Source organism: Xenopus laevis, chromosome 3L, assembly GCF_017654675.1.
Source record: "Xenopus laevis strain J_2021 chromosome 3L, Xenopus_laevis_v10.1, whole genome shotgun sequence".
In the NCBI taxonomy this organism is placed as follows: domain Eukaryota; kingdom Metazoa; phylum Chordata; class Amphibia; order Anura; family Pipidae; genus Xenopus; species Xenopus laevis.
Window position 1 is genome coordinate 109651291 of NC_054375.1, and position 17209 is coordinate 109668499.

Sequence of the window (17209 nt, forward strand, 5' to 3'; positions counted from 1 at the left end):
AAAAAGCTAAATAAAAGTATTTCAAAATACTTTTGAAATAGGGGACATAAGCAGCCTGGTAGCTGCTTAGGGGCCCTGGTGGGCCCTGTGTGGGTTTCAATTTATGCTCACCTTCAATATAAAGTTTGCAGTAGTGGGGGTGGGAGTAGATATAAAGGTTTTGTTTTGGACCTAGTAAAGGGGTTTACGTATGATTCTGTTATAATCTGCGTGGCAGCAGGAGAAGCACAAGCAGCACTACAGTTCATTATGGAGTCCCAGCACGTAAGCTGCAGAGCTGCTCTTAGCCAGGATCTCTGGTCTGTCATTGATAAAATGATATATTCAGAAGAGTAGGTGAGTCATGCTCTGAAATCATATGATGATGACTAAGTGCTCACTTGCATCTTTGGCCTGTGCGTGGGATGCTACTCTCAACCCAGATGAAAAAAAAATCAATATCTGAATTACCCAGAAGAGAATAGGGTTGCAGTTATCTTTTATTTACAGCGCAAGTCTTTTGTGAAGAGAGGCCTGAATGCATCGCCTTTTAACTCCTGCTGCGCCACGCTCATAGGAAACATGGCAGCAGTGTGATCCTACACAGGCAGCATTGCGTGGGAAGCAAATAACGCTCTGATTTCCTCAGATATAATGAGATTAGTATTGCACTGCTGGTCAGAGCTCCAGATTTATGAATGTATTGTACAAGTGGGAAAAAGAGCTTCGTCTCTAATTTTCAAATGTATTACTGGTATATACTACTTTCTAATTAATATATGTGCTTTAATTCCATCATATACAGTTGCTGTGATTCAGATGGCAACGTTTTCATTCCACCGCAGGTTCGGCATACTTTCTCAGATGCTAAGAATATGGAAGCAGAGCTGACTGGCACTCAAACAGATCCACAGGACCAGAGGAGTTCAGTTAAAAAATAATTTTATTTGTAGATATATTAAAAATATAGCTGCATCTCCATCTACCCTACACATTTTGCACCCCTACAGGACACTGCGAGACCATGACTAAGTGCCCTGTAGGGGTGCGAAATGCGTAGGGTAGATGCAGCTATATTTTTAATTCTTCTACGAATAAATTTTTTTTTTAACTGAACTCCTTTGGTCCTGTGTCTCTGTTTCAGTGCCTGTTTCCATATTCTTTTCTATACCGCTCCCTAAAGCTGGGGTGCACCCGGACCTCTTTCACTGTTTGGTGAGTCACTTTACATTTCATTCTGGAGCACTTTGTTCTCTTCTAACTTTTTCTCAGATGCTGCCAGTATATATGAAATTTCAGTGTCACTTTTTTATTAATAGTACATTTTTAAAGTTTTTTTTTTTAGGCTGTAGCTAGGCAGGTGATATGGTAGCATGATTAAATTATGATGACACAAATAAAGGAAATTATTATCCAAATCCAGAACCAGCTTTGGTACCCACAGCAAGGGTAGCAATCACTGCATGCCCCTCCAACTAATGTTACTACAACATTGTAATCCACTGTTGGGCAAAGTCACAGACACAGATCAACCTACACAGGATGGTAGAAGAGCAACAAGGAGCTGTTATTGATACACCTCTTTAAAGGGGAACTAAAGCCTAACTAAAGAAGTAGGGCAGACATATTGTACATTATGTTTTGGGCTTCTGTACCAGCTCAAGGCAACCACAACCCTTTAGCAGTAAAGATATGTGTGTCCAAAGATGCCCTAGTAGCTCCCCATCTTCTTTTCTACTGATTCACTGCACATCACTGCTGTCACTTACTGAGCTTAGGGACCAACTCACAATATACAGAACACATAGAAATGAAATGTCACACTATAAAGCGGATTAGTAATTAATATAGATAATTACTACATATCAGCTCAGAAACCAGTGCAATTATCATCAGAATTGAATAATCATCCTTGTAGCATCAGCTTATATTACAGACAAACCTCATTTTCTGCTTGATTATTTGCGATGACCCCTAAGCTTAGCTTCTCAACAGCTGCTCAGAGCCCACTTTCCAAGATGGTGACCCCCCCGGTGACAAGTTTGAAGTCCTGGATCATTGCTGCTATTGACAAGCTGAAACTTTAGCCTGGGGCAATAAGTTCAGTATATAAAATATGGCATTTTTAGCCCTATTCATTTTTAGGGTTTAGTTCTCCTTTAACAAAAAGTGCTGCGGTTAACCCTTATTCTTTCGTCCTGACATTCTTCTTAGGCCATGGTTTAACTAGGTCTCTAGTGGTCTTTTACAACTGCAAATGGTTTGTTGTCATAAACAATGATCCTTTCATGTTGCTGTCTATGGAGAATGCCTCAGTAAGCAATGCACAGCATAAATGTACCTGAGCATGAACCTGGCTTATTGGTGCACAGATACATTTATTCTGATGATTTAGTTGCAGAGCAATAGAAGTTTGACCTAATTTATATCCATGACCAGCACCCAAGAGAACTATATTGCCTGCTGCAAAAGAATGATCACAAATACAATTTGGAAGCCTTTTTATTTTTATGTTTCTGACCCTTTAACTTAGTGAAGATCTTCTGGACTCACTAATGTGTATCCTGCTTGCCGCTTATTATGCCTCGTTACCTAAAACTGTCAAACACACTGCAGTGTCTTCAACCGACCTTACATTGTACATTGCCTCTAATCATATTTTTTTGGAAATGGATTGAACAATTTAAAGCACTTATCACATTTGCGGAGTGCAAGGACTGCATGGAGCGCCTCTGCGCCTACTGCAGGCAAAGTACTTCAGGAAGTCTGAATCACTGATGAGATTGGGCCACACATGACTCACTCAAATTAAATCCATTTCCTCTGAGACGAGTCGGTTTATTTTATGCCAGCGGTATAGATTAAGCTCCAGAAAAATCTGTATTCATGCAACTCCCTCATGACTCATCTTCGAGGTCCGACCTCTATTGTAATTGATATCACACATAACAGACGCGTATTGAACCTTGGAATGATTTTATTATTTAAGGACTAGTAATTAGTCATTCGTAGGAAATACTATAGGGACGATGCCTATTCTCTTATACAGTCTGTTGCCCCAAGAACTAGTTTAGCATTCAATTCATTCATTTGCTATTTTATTCTGTCTGTAGGCCAAGTATTGACCAATAGTACCGATGTATCTGTAGTCCGGGTTGCTCAGCAGATGGGATTCAAGTAATCAGGATGACTTCTTGGAACCCTGCCTTTTTAACAGGAACATCTGGAAAGTTGACTTTGTGGTTTTTTACTTCCTTTATTTTCTCTGCATCACTGGTAGCCCCTTTACTGGCAGGACAAACGCTTATTGACAGTCATATGGCACCAGAACAACATAGAATAAGCACTAGAATATTGACACATGCGATTGGCAGTTCCTTTCCAGCTGTTCTTTTTCAGTATCATCCTCTGTACTACTTTTGTGTCCCAAGCACAGGCTCGTGTCAGTGTGGTTCCTCTGGTGTACACCTATAATCTAATCAGGACGGGAATAGATATACTCAGGACTGTTTGTGTCCTTATCACTGTGAACTGCCATGTCTCTCTATTGCACCCCTAACTCCTCCAGCCTGCAGACCATCACCAATAGCACTACATGCATACAGAAACAGAAAAAGAAAAGTTGCTCCAGAATATCAATATAAATAGCTAGATCCAGTAGTCCAGGTGCACCAGCCCCAGACCCTCGGCTGCAGGGAGCGGCAAACCAGTATCTGCAAATAGAAAAAATCAGTGCTAACCGGCACTCAAAGGAATCCACAGGGCCAACAAAAAAAAGTAAAAAACTAAATTTATTAGTAGAAATTAAAAATTACACATCTCCATAGGCGTTTCGTATCCTAAGGGAACTTAGTCATGGGCATAGATATTACATATAATGAGCTATGCAAAGTGCTAACCTCCAGTTTTGTTTAGGATCATAATGTTTCAGCTTGCAAATATCCCTTCTGTGTCATAACTGCTTCTGGCTACATTTCTGTGCACAAATAGTTTATTATTTAGTCAGTATCTTTTTCCCTAAAATGCACCTTGGATAGATTAAAAAAGGGGCCTGCATTGTTAGACTAATATGTAAAATATCAAAGACTTCACTCACATGAACTAACGATTTTATCTGTATAAACAGCTGCTTAGATTAACGGAGCTAGTTCTTGTCTACATTTAGCACTTTTACATTTACATGTGGTGATCATTTGCACGTATTACTAACAATGGGCGCTGGTGTTATGTAGAATAACTGCAAATAATCAGTTTTCCTCCAATATTCTGAACTTTTGTCATAAAAATGAACTGCTAGTTGCTTGCTGTGAGGTTGTTTTTGAATAACCCATACTTACAGTTTACCAATAAGATTGTTAAATTACTATCATACTATTACTGTTTTAGTGTTATAGAATGCATGTAACAGGCAGATTCACATGAGAGGCACAACTAACACCCCATGCCTTTATGCAGAGCTGGAATTTTGTCACACTTCAATGAATTTTCTTGCCATATACAAGGAGAAATGTTCTCTGTTTGACCGTAGCCTTAGGGGAGAGAGATGTTTTTGAGAAGTGGGAGCATCTGTAGAACAAGAAGTTGCTCTGTTGTCTCCTATAATATGGCTGTTCTGAAGTATAGTAATATATTGCTCTAGCATCTGTACAAGTGTAAAAGGAGACTGTTCCCATTCAAACAAGCTTTGATCTGCAAATTCAACTGAAAAAAAGAATACATGATGCTTCCAAAAGGCAACTATATCTCTTTTCCAAAATGTACTCAATAGACCAATCAGACCAACGCTTTTATTTTCTAATTTGTAGTAGACAGATCAAAACTAATTGCTGATTGGTTGCTGTTGGCAGGGGGCACCGGTGTAATGTAGCACATGATAGTGAATGAGTGCTCAAGGAAACTCAGGGGGGTATGATGAATGATACCAGGGGAGAAGCAAGTTACATTTCAGGGAAGGTCTATGTGGCAATCAGCAATTGACTGCTCACGGCACCATTAACTCCAAAACCTGTCCAGATTTACTAATTTTGAAATCCGGGCAGCCAGTTTTCACCCAGACAGCCCTTCTAATCCAGACAGGTGGCAAACCTAGAGTGCTCCCATTGTGAGCCCTATATGTAACCATGGCTGACCTACTATATATGACTAAATGGGGACATGTATTACAACCATATACAATTTATACACCCTCATCCACTTTATGATTGACTGAGAAACAGGTCACACAAACGAGATGTTGTTCTGAGAGGTTCAGTCTATGGAAATGTATTGACTGGCAAGCCAATGAGCATTTGCATCTATGATAGCAAAACAAACATCTGTGCCTGTGTCTCAATGCAATTGACTAGAGCTCACGTCCTATAAGAGCCTTTTTACCCAGTCTTTCCCTTCATGGCAGGGACACTGACCTGTTGGTATTAGAACAAATTCAGTAGCTGGTAGCTGCAGTTTACAAAGAACAGGGACAATGTCTCTAAAGGCTCAGGCCCCAACTACAGAAAATAATTATTTAAATCATAAATGTCCAACCTTTGTCTGAGGCCTTCCAGCTGACATAACCTACATCAATGGCCGCACTTATGGTATGCATATCATATATATATAAATAAAACAAGTGAAGTTCCAAAGGCAATCAGTGTTATTTAATGCACAGGGACCCTGTGAGCCATGATATACCTAAAATGAGCCATCATTGTATTGTAATGTCTGGAGAAAATCAGGTATTAGCAGCAAAAGTCTAGTTTCTGTAGGTTTAAGGACGGGCCTAATTTGCCCGCATTACTGCAAAAATACCCCAGCAGTGTCTTAACTGCAGCAGACTCTGTAACCCAAGCCTCCCAAAATTTTTGGAGGGGAGTCTGGGAAAGTCAAGTTTTGCTACTGCGTCATTATAGTATTGGCATATTGGAGCATATACAACACAGTGGGGATCAATATTGCCATTGCAGTAAAGCTAAGCCTGGTTAAAGCATTTGCCTTGTTATTAAAAGCAATTAAGCAATTTAAGCCCTGTGCTGAAACATGGGCTCCAGTATGAGCAAGCAAGACAGTGGTGCTTCAATACTGTAGTTGACAACTGGGTATTATATAAATATTTTTACTACAAAAGTTTCCTTTAAAATTGACCTTTCCCCTGTTCCTTTAAGATAATAAAGACCTCAGTTGTGCTTATTAATAACTGTTAGCACAGGCATTGTATTAGACAGGGGCTGGAACCCTAAACTTGTGATACAGCTACATAAAAGCTTTCGTATTGTTGAAATTCACTTCATTAAAGAGCTTCTTCATTTTTAGCTGCACATGACACCTACAATAAAGTGGCTAGTTCTAATATGAAAAGTAGTTTGTTACAAATGTATTATTACTTAACATAAAACATGGAAAGAAAATATGCACACACAAAAAAATCTTCCATGGGGCTTCATTATAGAAAAGAGGAGCCATCGGTTTGACACAGTCAGGAATGTACAATTCTATTTACCCTGTGTTTGCATTTTTATAGTGAAAACAGTTACATGATTAAGCCAGATATAGAAGGGGAAAAGTGTCGGGAGTTTTGATTGCACAAATGGCAGAATTGCCTCTAATTGTCGAAGCTGCTGGGAAAAATTAATATAAATATGTTATGTTTTTTTTATTCGCAGGAATAAAAGTTATCCTCCTGTTCAGGTATAAAAAAATATTTCCCTCCATAAATAAGTAGGGTTGCACTAATTCCATAATTTTAGGATTCAGATGAATACCAAATGCTGAATACCGAACCTGAATTTCCATATCGAAATCTGTGCAAAATCCATTTGAAAAGAATCTCATTATGACTTCAAATATCCAGTTCACATAACACCAGGGTTCAGATAAGGTTTGGCCAGGCACTGAGAAACTGTCGGAATGTGTCCGAACCTTGAACTGAATGCTGAATTCACCGCAGCCCTATATATTTATCAGTAAATGCTTTATGGAGCAACCAGATTATAAGTACTGTAAATACAGTTCATGAACTCAAAAACACAAAGGAAGATTCAAGGTCATTTAGAAGCAGCTTGCACGATGCATTGAGTGTAGAGCAATAGTCTGCATCAGCATCACTTGGAAACGCATTTCCTATCATATAGAATTCTAGGTCAAGGGTACAGACCAGGATAGATAGATAGATAGAGATAGAGAGATATAGAAGATAGATATATAAATAGATGATAGATAGAGAGAGAAATAGATGATAGATAGATAGATAGATAGATAGATAGATAGATAGATAGATAGATAGATAGATAGATAGATAGATAGATAGATAGATAGACAGACAGACAGACAGACAGACAGATAGATAGATGGATGATAGATGATAGAGAGATAGATGATAGATAGATAAATGATTTATAGATAGATAGATAGATAGATGATAGTTAGATGATAGATAGATAGATAATAGATAGATAGATAGATAGATAGATAGATAGATAGATAGATAGATAGATAGATAGATAATAAATAGATAGATAGATATATAGATAGATAGATACATGACAGATGATTAATAGATAGATATATAGATAGATGATAGAACGATGATCGATAGATAGATGATAGTTAGATGATAGAGAGATAAATAGATAGATAGCTAGATTGAATGATCTAATTAATGTCCTAGTTATTTCCCTTAAAATAGGGTATAAGACAGTAAGGTCTTTTTTTGCATATTTGCCTGCACGCAAATGTACAGGAGATGCGATACTGCTGATCTGTGGCATTTCTAGACTTTTGGGGGTGCTGTTCCTTTGTACTAAATGTTTCAGTGGTCAGGTTATACTGATACCCCCATTTATATACATAAATTAAAATGTGTGTGCATTTTGTGAACTGAATAAGATGTAGTTTCCGCTATATGTTGCAATGTCTAAAAGAAATTAAAGATCGGGTTACTTCTCCTTGAACATTTTTAGTGCACAAATTCACATCAGGCCAGTGTAACAGACACTGATATATGACAAATATACATATACATATTATACTCACTCGGACACAGTAAGAAGGGCCCATTCTCGCTCTGCTGGGACTTATATGTGGAGTAGAGCTGAGCATTGACTTATCAGTGTCTAGTTGCACGCACTCTTCTTGGGGCTTTGCAGTCTCATTCACATCCTGTTTTACATGAGATGCACATAAGTAGCTGTTGAAAGTAAGTTCTGCAGTAGGTGGGCTGCTCGGAGCAACGTGGCTCTCTGTCAGTTTCACTCTTGGCACCTCTTTAGTCCCCAGGGAGAAGTGCTTTAAGCCAAGCAGGCTTCCTGCAGCAGATAGCTTGAAATGAGACATTTTTGGTATCAAAGAGCATAATGTGTTGGAAGTGTTCTGGGTCACAAGGGTGACATTTTCAATGGATAAGGAGGGATTAGCCATTGCATGGGAATTGGTACAGCCTTTGCCATTTAAATGGCCACTCTGGGCAATGTCTTCTGTAGTGCTTAAGGACTCATCCCTGAAGCGACTGTATTTTGTTCGCTGAAGCATTACTGGGGGTCGTAGAAGCTTTCCATGCAAACTGTGTTCCTTGTGTCTGCTAGCTTTATAGGGCCTTGTTCAGTTCTCCTTTATTGTGGTTCCGGGTAGTTTAAAAGTTAAATAGTTATACACAAAGTTAATGCCAGCGCAGGGAAAGACATCCATGATAGCAAGCATTGTATTATTGTTTAAAATAATCTCATACATGTACCAAAAATATTTTTGCAGCATCGAAAATCAAACATTATTGGCACCAAATCATTCAGAAAAATGTATTCTGTTGCATATCAATATTAATCTACAAAGCTCTGTTTTCTGATGTGCAAGTTGTTATTTATCCCCTGAAGCTTCCAATATTTATGGCAGAAAATCCAGTTTATGAATGGGAGAAAACACCTTTAAAATTCATCCTTGAATGATGAGCAAAGATGCAAAGCAGCAGAATTATCAGAGTAATCCTTCAGAAATAGCATAGGGATCCAGATCTCCACAGCAGAATCCTCTCTCTGGCTGCCATCCTTCATCTCCTGAATGAGCCAGGGCACAGTGGGGGCATTCTGTACTTGAGGATTTTGGGGGCGTTGCAAATTTTCCATGAATGAACTGTTCTGAATGAATCGCTCCCTATGTCTGCATGCTATGAATTCTGTGAATGAAGCTGAGAATGGATGTAATCGACTCGCAATCCCCAGGGTGTTCTGCTGCCATCCAATAGGAGCACAGCAGAGTGAGTCATGCATCACAATAACACTAAGCTGCTGGCTACAGCTCGCTTCTTTTAACAGCACAGTGTGTATGTGCGTGTGTGCGTTCATGGACTGGATGTCTATTTGATTGTAAGCCTACTCACCAAGGCCTTGTTCCTTAAAACTCAGTATTTGTAATCCTTAGCTTCCTTTTCATTTACATTATTGCCATTACTCAATAGGCACATACGTTGTAAATCTATAAAAAGATTCAGGACACCCAGCGGGTAAGCAATATACATATATTCATGAGTTTATACCTTACGCACTCACATTTATATTTATACCCACAAGAGACGAGATGGAGCAGCTTTCCGAGGAATAGGGAGCGAGCTACACAGAAGATGAAATAGGTCAGCATTCAGGACTTTATACATTGCCTTTCCAAAAGCCCACAGTGGCCTATCATGAGTAATTGCCATTGTTAGCAGCATCGCACCTTTACTCATCTTTCACCTTGTGTCTTCACATACATATAAATACAGGTATTTATTTATGATGGTAAGGCCGAACCCCATAAAATCTTATTTCTCTGTATAAATAAAACAGTACCCTGTACTTGACTCAGTTACTAGTAACTAAGCTGCATAAATCCATATTGGTGGCCAAATACTACTAGACTAGACTAAACACGAGATTGAGGTATGGTGATCCATATTATGGAAAATCCCTTATTGTGAGCATTCCAGATAATAGCTCCCCTACCTGTTTATATGTATAGACCAAGTATATTGAACATTTTCTAATCTGAAAATAAAAACAATAGTGGGGCATATTCATGGTTGGACTGGACTAGTGGGACTTCGGGAAAAATCCCAGTGGGCCCCATGGCTGAGCCAGACCCACTCCTCCAGCTGGGACATGTGGCTGCTGGCCATCCCAGGAGGAAGTGCGTTTCATGCAGTGCGGCATCAGCAGCGGGGGGCAATTGGCCGATGTCATATGGAGGAGCTGCAAAAATAGTTCACTATTACTCATTGGCTATATCTACTATCTGACACAGAGTCCTTCATTTAATTCCATAGGTGCAAAGATTTGTGCAGGGCATGGGATAGTGAGCATTTGAGCTAAGGTCGTTCCTGCCGTGTAGGAGGAGACACGGCAGGACCCTGCTCTTTCCACACGATCCTATGGAATGTTTGGCAAATCTGACTCAATGGTGCAGAGGTGTGTTATAGGGCAGCACAGGTAGGTGTAAAACAATGGGGTATATTTATCAAAGAGTGAAGTTAGAGGTCACCACAGTCCTCTAGAGTGAAATTCCGCCACTCTCCATTCATTTCTATGGGATTGTGAAAGACGTATTTATGAAAGGATGAACTTTCACTTTTCACCCATTGATAAAATGCCATAGAAATGAATGGAGAGTCTAGAGTCTAACGTCACTCTTTGATAAATATACCCCACTGGGTGCAGCTGCCTCAAAAACAGAACAAAATGGCAAAAAGAGGAAACACATGTTTTGCTTAAAGGAGAAAGGTCCATCTAAATATACCAGTAAACCCCCAAAGTAGTGCTGCTCTGAGTCCCCTGTCAAAAGAAACCCTGCATTTCTTTCCTTCTATTGTGTACACATGGGCTTCTGTATCAGACTTCCTGCCTTCATCTTAAACCTCATTGCCCTGGGCAAGAGCATGCTCAGTTTGCTCCTCTCTCCCCCCCCTCCCTTCTCTGCTGTAATCTGAGCCCAGAGCAGGGAGAGACTCAGGCAGGAAGTGATGTCACACCATGTTAATACTGCAGCTCCTATCCTTAACAAATAGAGAGTTTCTAGAGCTTTTTACTCAGGTATGGTAAAACATTCTACAGAATAAATATAACATTCTAGCTTGCACTATTGCAGCTAATCTATTGGCAATAAAATGCCTCCGTAGCTTTCCTTCTCCTTTCAAGGAGAATTTCCCTTCTGCTTCCTGAAGTGCTAGGGTTAAATCAATTTGTGATGGTGTAAAATGCTCAGTCAATGAATCACCATTAAGACAATCACGCTGCCATGTTGGAAGTCTTCCATCCTCTGCACTGAAACCTGAAATGAGCATGCACAGAGGCAGAATGAAAGAATCCCCTTTGCTCAAAGGGAATTTGGGTCACAAGGAAATGCAGCACGTTTTCTCTTTGCATGCTTATTAAACATAGACCATGCCAGGTAGTTGTGTGCATACATCCAGCCAAGGTACTGGGGATGGGGGCGATAGCTGTGAACTTGTTTTTGTACTTAAGTGTAGCTATGCAGACTCACCAGAGGTATTTGAAATTATTTGTAGGTGCCATTGTGTAGGGTGACTTTTGTTTATTTCTCCTTTAATCAAACCAGAAGGCCTTCAGAAATGACATTTATACACTTGCAGTTTATTTATCATTACCATTTCTGCAGGATTCCTCTTCTCCACTAACTTTATTAACAATGGTGCCACATCATTAACCTAACAGAGTGCTAACACGTCCTTTGTGAATTCCACTACTAGATCTTTTTAAAGGATGTGTTAAGGACAATGCACAGTGCAAAATCCCCCATAAAGAGAAAAACACAGCTTTATAAATGAGCTATCTATTTTACACCACTTTTTATGCAGTTTTTCCCAAGCATTATAAATAGGCCCCTTTGTGTTCCCTTTAGCCCTTTCCTTGCTGGGGCCTTTGATATTACTGGGGGTTGGCAGATAGCAAGAGGCATAGCAGAAATCAAAGAGTAACCCAGAAATGTAAAATATATGGCAGCGGAGGTCAGGTCCTTGACAGATGATGGCATAGAGTTTACAATTTAAAGCAGTTGAATTTGGAAATGTCCCAGGCACTTTAAGGGGGTTATTTATCAAAGGTCAAGTTGATTTTTACTAAAAAGATTCGAGTTTTCAAGGGTATTTTTCAGTCAAAACTCAAATTTTCAAGTTAGAAAAAAAACACTCAAATGGAGATTTATTATACCCCAAAGCTGGAAATAACTTGAATCTGAAAATACTCCAGCTAAACCCTTTCAAGGTTGTGTAGAAGTCAATGGCAGAGGTTCCTTCAACCTACAGTGTGCCATTGTGATTGGATTAGTGGAAGAGTTTATATGCCGAGAACTTCCCACACCAGTCAGTTGAACTGAAGAAGCTGCTCGGATGAGTAGTGAAAAGTCTTCATTGATTACTCAGCAAGTCCAGTTGTTTTTAGATTTACCTATACTAGATATAACCCCCTTTTTGTTACATAGGAGACTTTGTTTCATGATACACATCTGTCTTTCTGCTTCCTTTATTACTGCCACTGTAGTTTAGTATGATTAAGGATTTTGTCTCCTATTTGTTACAGTAACCATGATGTGTCACTTTTTTATGGTTATAAGCAAACGTAGGGGTTTGATGTTGCTAAAGCTTCACAATTCCATTTTCTGCACTTCCCAGTTGCACAAGGTTATAAAGTATATCCTGAGTACATAAGTATTGCCCTTTGGTATTCATTTATAGAAGGGGTGCATTTCCTGCAAGCACAAAGTAAAGGAGAGGTACACTCGTTATATATCCAAATACCTTTCCGGCCAAGGCATGAAACATATAGGGGCAAATTCACTAACCTGTGGAGTTGCGCTTCCCCGCATTTCGCCAGGCGAAGTTTCGCCAGGGCGCCGCTAATTCACTAAAATCCAAAATTGCGTTCAGGGAGGTGAATGGTAGCTAGGTTGCGCTAGTGTTAATTCGTCAAGCAAAGCAAAGTTACGCTAGCGATGCCTAATTTGCATATGGTGCCAAGTTAAAGTACAATGGACATATATGTAGCAGCAAATACATTACACAAGCCTGGGAAAGCTTCATAAAATAAAATAGAGTTTTTATTTTGTCCTATACATGTGCCCAGTGTATAGTTTAGGTACCATGTGTTAGGAAATGTAGGGGGGAAAGAGGGTACTCCCAAAAAAATTTCCAATCTTTTTCAGCCTATCACCTTTAAAAAAGGAAAAAATTTAAACTTTTTTTGAAGCAATCCCTATCTACTCTATTGCAGTTCGCCTGGTCTGAAGTGGCGAAGGCAAGTCTGGCGCAAGAGGTAACGTTCAGTAAAATGCGCAAGTTAGTGAATTAGCGTAGCAACTTCGCCTGGCGTAAGGGTGCAAAGTAGCACTAGAGTAGGTCCACTTCGCTAGCGAATTTACGCCAGCACCCGTTAGTAAATTGGCGAAGTAACGAAATGACGTCCCGCTGGCGAGTTTGCGCTATCGTTAGGCGCTTCGCCCTTTAGTGAATTTGCCCCATAGGGTGTACTAGTCAGTTTTGAAGGTAAAACTAAAATAAAATTTTTTATCAAAAACTGTGGTGTAAAAATACTTCAGATTCACCATAAAAATATTATTGAACCGAAAGTTACAATTATTGAACAGATTTCAACCTGTAAAAGAGTGCAATGTCACACACACGTTAGATTTTCTTTTTGATCAATTAACACGAGAAAGTGTAACAAATACTAGATATAGCCACATTCTATATAGAGATAGACTATAATTCATTAATACCTGGTATGATATGATGTTTTGTGTCAGTTATGGGATTGTGTTAGATTGTATTAAATTCTGTTATATGCAGTTTATGGTCAAAAGTATCCAGGCTTTCCACCAGATGTTGCAACATCGTTGGTGGGATTTTCTTCAGCTACAAGAACATTAGTGATGTTGGGGGATCAGGCTTGGTTCAAAGTTCTATATCCCACAGGTGTTGGGTTGAAATCAAAGCTCTGTGCTGGCTGGTCTAGTTCTTCCACTCCCGTCCCTTCAAATCCATACTGTACTAACCTCACTTTATGCATAGGGACATCATAATGCTCAAACAGGAAAGAGCCTCCCCCTTACTGTTCATATTAAAACTAGATACACTATGTTTCCAGTATTGCAAATATCCAGACACTTTGGGGGTTATTCCGAATGCAAAAATCATGAAAAATTTGTGATTTTTTTTAATAAAATCTGACTTTTAAAAAATCACAAATTTTACAAATTTATTAAACAATATTTTTTAAAAAGGATGGAAAAGTCAGAATCAGAAAATCTGCATTTCAGACCCTTTGAGGTTGCATATAAGTCAATGGGAGAAGTCCCAATGATTTTTTGATGTGCGCTGGGTTTTGTGCAATACCCCAATACCCCGGGTGAAAAATCTGAAAAAGTCGTGAAAATTGGATGAAAAATCTGAAAAAATCTTGAAAATCTGATTTTCTTTTTTCAGGAAAATGTAATAAATAGAGTTCCAAACTGTCTCTGGAAGCAACATCAGGATAAGACCAGTTGTTGGGAACAGGTATTGTTGTTGTGTCAAACTGCCAGATCACTGCCAAGCAGCAATTTTCTCACCTCCAATCATTTGTTAGCACCAGTCTGTATGCAGTAGATTTTATTAGGTGCAAGTTAAGTTTTAATGCTACTCTAAACCCTTGCCTGTCCTTTATATTTCTGCTTTTCCAACTTTAATCATTTTAATGATCCCATTCAACTTCCCCCCCCTGTTACTCACCCATTAGGTAGGGAATTCTAACACAGTAGTGGAGATGTGGGAGATGATGATGAGTTGCTGAGGCTGCAAAGCTTGAGACAATGGTTTCATTGATCACTGAACTTACGAACCCACAAACTCAGTGGATCTTCACCCTAAATACCATTTAAATCCTGTTATATAACAGTAGAGATGTAGCAGCGTCAGACTGTGGGGTCCAGGGCCCACCGGGGCTGCAACCTATTTACTGATCTTTGATTGTATTAATTACAATTCAATATGAACAGCAATTTATTTTGCAATTCCTGATGTGTGTAATAAGATCACGCATGTTCATATTGTTCTTTTTTGCTACTTTGTGGTTCATACTATAAATGCCAATAAAAATTATTGAAAAAGAAAGAAAGCGCTCTCTTCCCACCATCTGCCCCTCCCCCCACCCAGTGCCACATAACCCCTATGATGCATAACTTTTACTTCCTTCCTCTGGCTTTAATGGGAGTGGAGCATTCTGCTGTGAGTGAGTGGACCTGGGTTGGTGGGGTCAATGAGGATCAGGGCCTACTGGGTTTATTCCAGACCCTGGATGTGAAGTTATATAAAGCATGAAAATGTATTGTGATAATCTAAGGGGGTTATTTATTAAAATTCAATTTTTTTCAGATTTTTTTAAGTATGTACTTGCATATATACCGAGATACTTAGACAAGGGAGCAGGGAATTCACTGATTAATCAGCCAAGTCAGTAGCACTTCCATTATACTTTAATACACTTAGCCCTAGGAGTGCACCCACAACCCTCCTTTTTCGTAGACCAAACGAGAATCCACAATTTGACCTTATTTATCATTGAAAAGACTCGATAAAATTGGTTAGGAAAAAAAACTTGAAAAATTTGGGTTTTTGTAAAAAAAATTTTTCAAGTTTAATGCCTTGAAACCCCCCCGACTTTTTTAAGATTTTTGGCCGAAATTCAGTGCAGACCATGACGTGTTCAAAATTTAAATGGGACCTTTGCCAATGAGTTCTAAAGGACCCCTGTGTGTAGATGAACCGCACCTCTCACCCTTTCCACGATGCTTCCTGCCCTGGTGGTGCAGATCTCTCTAGACAGTCGTCACTCGTCAGTACAATGTAGAAGATTTAAGAGAATAGCACAACACCATGTATGTTGGAGGTGGGGAGCTTACCCCTTTTATTTAAAGTGACCACCTGTGCATCAATGTTTCGGGGGGGATTAACCCTCCCTTCGTAAATTTTCCCCCCGAAATTTCGAGCTATTTTTTATGTACTTAGACTAGGGAATAGTCCAAATTTGATTTGAATTTAAAAAAAAAAAAATAGAAAATCAAAATTTATCATGTACTGTCTCTTTAAAAATTCAACTTCGACCATTCGCCATCTAAAACCTCCTAGAACCTATTTGGAGTCAATTGGTGGACTCAAAGTTTTTTTGTGGGAAAACTTCATATCAAATTAGATAGAATGCGCTATTCTTTAGATTTGAAATTCGGCCGTATACGGACCTATTCGATCAAAAACGACCTATTCAACCAAACAAAACCTTCGAATTTATTTCGGTTGATCTTTTTGAATACGAATTTTGAAGTTTTTTCAATTCGAAATTCGACCCTTGATAAATATGCCCCTAAATATACACAATTGTGAGAATATTAGTGAAACTCTCTGTAGAACTGGAATATATGGGAATTCTACCATGTCTGACCCTTACTATAATGTTTTAGGCTGCTTGGAGCTGGGAGTTTTGCGGGTTTTTACCTGCAAGGTGTTTTGTCCTAAGAGCATGGACTCTGGTCACGTGGGTGAAGCAAACACTGAATTAAAGGCGCATACGTTGGATTCTATTTTGGATAGAAGTGCTGAGTGAAAAGCTGTATAAAATCTTCATTTATTAAATCTTCATTAAAAACACCATTGATGAATTCTCAATGGTGTTTTTAATGAAGATTTAATAAATGAAGATTTTAATTCAGTGTTTTGTCCTAAGAAGCAATCCTGGCGATGATGCCCAGAGCAACCAATCAGCAATTAGATTTCAACAGTTAGAAAGCAAAAGCAAAGGTCTGATTGGTTGCTATGAGCAATATGACCGGTAATGTTTCAGTCCACTTTTTACACAGCAGGATAAATAGTTCCCTTACTGTACATTTACTATACTTTTTTACCTCTCTCATTCATGGAGTGTTCATTGACTAACTGTGGTGCTGAAGCAGTAGGGCTCCCTCTTCTGTAAATGGTGTGGGATTACCTTGGGCATTGACTAGTTACTAACATTCATATGGGATAAAGGATCTGGGTGAAGACCTCATAACTTAAGGTGACCATACACGGGCCGATAAAAGCTGCCGACAGACTGAGTCACAGCTTATTGGCCCATGTATGGGGCTCTCCGACGAGCTTTCCCGATCTATAGCTGGCCGAAAGTTGGCCAGATGTCGATCGGACGGGACTAAAAATCCCGTTGGATCGCAGCCGCATCCGTTCGTTGATGCGGCCCCGCGATCCGAC

At 39.3% G+C, this 17209-nt stretch overlaps 1 protein-coding gene across 1 annotated transcript in view; it reads right to left on the minus strand.

The window, feature by feature from the left end:
• Positions 1 to 9188, minus strand: part of shc4.L (SHC (Src homology 2 domain containing) family member 4 L homeolog) — a 43974-nt gene extending 34786 nt beyond the window's left edge. The window contains exon 1 of the mRNA XM_018253094.2: positions 7990 to 9188. Coding sequence (XP_018108583.1) covers positions 7990 to 8484 — 495 coding nt within the window. The 5' untranslated portion in view covers positions 8485 to 9188. The remainder of the gene's footprint in view (positions 1 to 7989) is intronic.
• Between the last annotated feature and the right edge of the window lie 8021 nt (positions 9189 to 17209).